Consider the following 2,273-nt stretch of genomic DNA (forward strand, 5'->3'; position numbering starts at 1 on the left):
GTCCCAGTTACATCTAAGATCATTTAAAACCTTTAGGAGAGCCGTCTCTGTGCTGTGGTTCACCCTAAATCCAGACTGGAATATCTCCAGGATCTGTCTATCATTTAGAAAATCAGTAATCTGAGTAAAAACAAGTTTTTCTAAGATTTTACTTAAAAAAAACTTAGAAAATCTTAGAACTCTTGGAGTTCTTTCTGACCAGGATATTTTCTCAAGTGTGTGCCCCCCGCGACACTGAAAAGGATAAGCGGAAGTGAATGGATGGATGGGATGGTGTGTATCAAACAAATATGTAACTGCTTTCTTCCATTTTATGGAATATCTCTAAAATGAGAAACATCCTGTCTCAGAGTGACGCTAAGTCTTCACCTTACAATATAAGTACGTTGAGGCAACTGTTGTGGTTTGGTGCTATATAAACAAAATTGAATTGAATTGGAAAAAAATATTTAATTGTGCAACATGACAAATAATCGTAATTGAAAAGTTAGAGTCTATTTAAATCCTGTAAGCATCATTTTACAAGCTCTTCTGTTAATCTCGCTAAATTAAAGAGCTAAACAATCAGAAGTGTCAGCTGACCTTTAAATGAGCAAATCAAAGTGAACTCAAAACTGTAATCTGTAACTTTGATTATTATTTTTGTATATTTCTGTCTTAGGTTGCTTCAGCAAAGATCAGGTGTATCTGGACGGGATCCTGCGGATTCTTCGGCATCGAAGGACAATTGACTTCAAAATGTTAACTTCTTTAGGCAAGGTCAGTCAGACTACCCACAAAAAAGACTTAGAATTAGATTCAGAAGTATTAAATTAAATCATAGGTGGCATTGAGCTCCCTTCATTGTGTTGCAATATGTGATAATATGTACACTCTCTGCCCTCCACATGGTTTCTACAGTTTGGTCAGAAGTATTGAATAAATGTAAAACTCAAGGACTGGGTACATGAGTTGGAGTTTATGTTGAATGTGGTCCCCCATCTGTTTTGGGGATAACCACCTCAACAGCTACCAACCACCATGCTCCTTGCAGCAGCCTGGAACCCTGCAGAACTAGGCACCAACTCTTTATCCTCTCAAGGATATTTGAGGGTGAATGGCAGTTTGCACATTCAGTTCACATATGTTCTGTGGACTTGGAGAAAGCATTCAACCACATCCCTCGGAGTGTCCTGTGGGGGGTTCTTTGGGAGTATGGGGTGTCCGGCCCGATGCTTTGAGCCATTTGTTCTCTGTATAACCATTGCTCCCCTTTGTCACTGATTCTGTTCATAGTTTTTATGGACAGAATCTTTAGGCACAGCAAGGTGTTTGAAGGTTTCTGCTTTGGTGGCTTGGGCAGTACGGTGGCATAGTGGTTAGCACTGTTGCCTCACAGAAGGTCGTGAGTTCGGTTCTACTATCAGGCCGGGAGCTTTCTGTGTGGAGTTTGCATGTTTCTTCCCCGTGTTTGTGTGGGTTTTCCCGGGTACTCCGGCTTCCTCCCACAGTCCAAAGTGGGGATAGGTTAATTGGTAACTCTAAATTGCCCATAGGTGTGAATGGTTGTCTGTGTCTATGTGTTAGCCCTGCAACAGACTGGCAACCTGTCCAGAGTGCACCCTGCCTCTCACCTTTAGACAGCCGGGATGGGCTTTAGCCCTCCCACAACCCTGACATAGATGCTATGGTGCCTTCAGAATCTCATGTCTGCTTTTTGCAAGTGATGTGGTGCTGTTGGCTTCATCAGGTGGTGGCCTCCAGCTCACACTGCAGCGATTCAAAGTCTTGGGCCATGGTTCTCAGTTACAAAAGGGTGGAGTGTCTACTCATTGCAGGGATAAATTGCTGCCCCAAATGGAATAAGCTTTTTATCCATTGAACAACCAGCTTTGATGCATGGTTGGGATCATTGTTTTGTGGAACATCCTGTTGTTTACAAGAGTCAATCACGTAGCTGCAGATCTGAGGTGAAGTTCAAGAAGTGGGTGGTAGTCCTACTCCTTCATTATATCATCCTCTTTATGCAGTGTACCACTGTCAGCAAAATAGCTCCAGAGCATAATGCTACCACCACCCAGTGCAATGTTCTTAGGTTTGAAAGCCTCGCTTTGCTCTTCCAAATATATCTCTCGTCATTGTTGGCAAATAACTCGGTCTTTGTATCGTCTGACCATAAAACGTTTCCCCAGTAGGTACAGTGGGGCAAAAAAGTATTTAGTCAGCCACCGATTGTGCAAGTTCCCCCACTTAAAATGATGACAGAGGTCAGTAATTTGCACCAGAGGTACACT

At 42.5% G+C, this 2,273-nt stretch overlaps 1 protein-coding gene across 2 annotated transcripts in view; it reads left to right on the forward strand.

The window, feature by feature from the left end:
* The window catches only part of kiaa0895l, a 26,038-nt gene that overhangs the window by 19,906 nt on the left and 3,859 nt on the right, over positions 1-2,273 (forward strand). For both annotated transcript variants that reach the window (XM_005746651.1, XM_005746650.1), the window contains exon 6: positions 662-759. In XM_005746651.1, the coding sequence (XP_005746708.1) occupies positions 662-759 (98 nt within the window). The remainder of the gene's footprint in view (positions 1-661; positions 760-2,273) is intronic.

The sequence above is a fragment of the Pundamilia nyererei genome, unplaced genomic scaffold, assembly GCF_000239375.1.
Source record: "Pundamilia nyererei isolate P.nyererei 1_Seehausen unplaced genomic scaffold, PunNye1.0 scaffold00181, whole genome shotgun sequence".
Lineage (NCBI taxonomy): Eukaryota > Metazoa > Chordata > Actinopteri > Cichliformes > Cichlidae > Pundamilia > Pundamilia nyererei.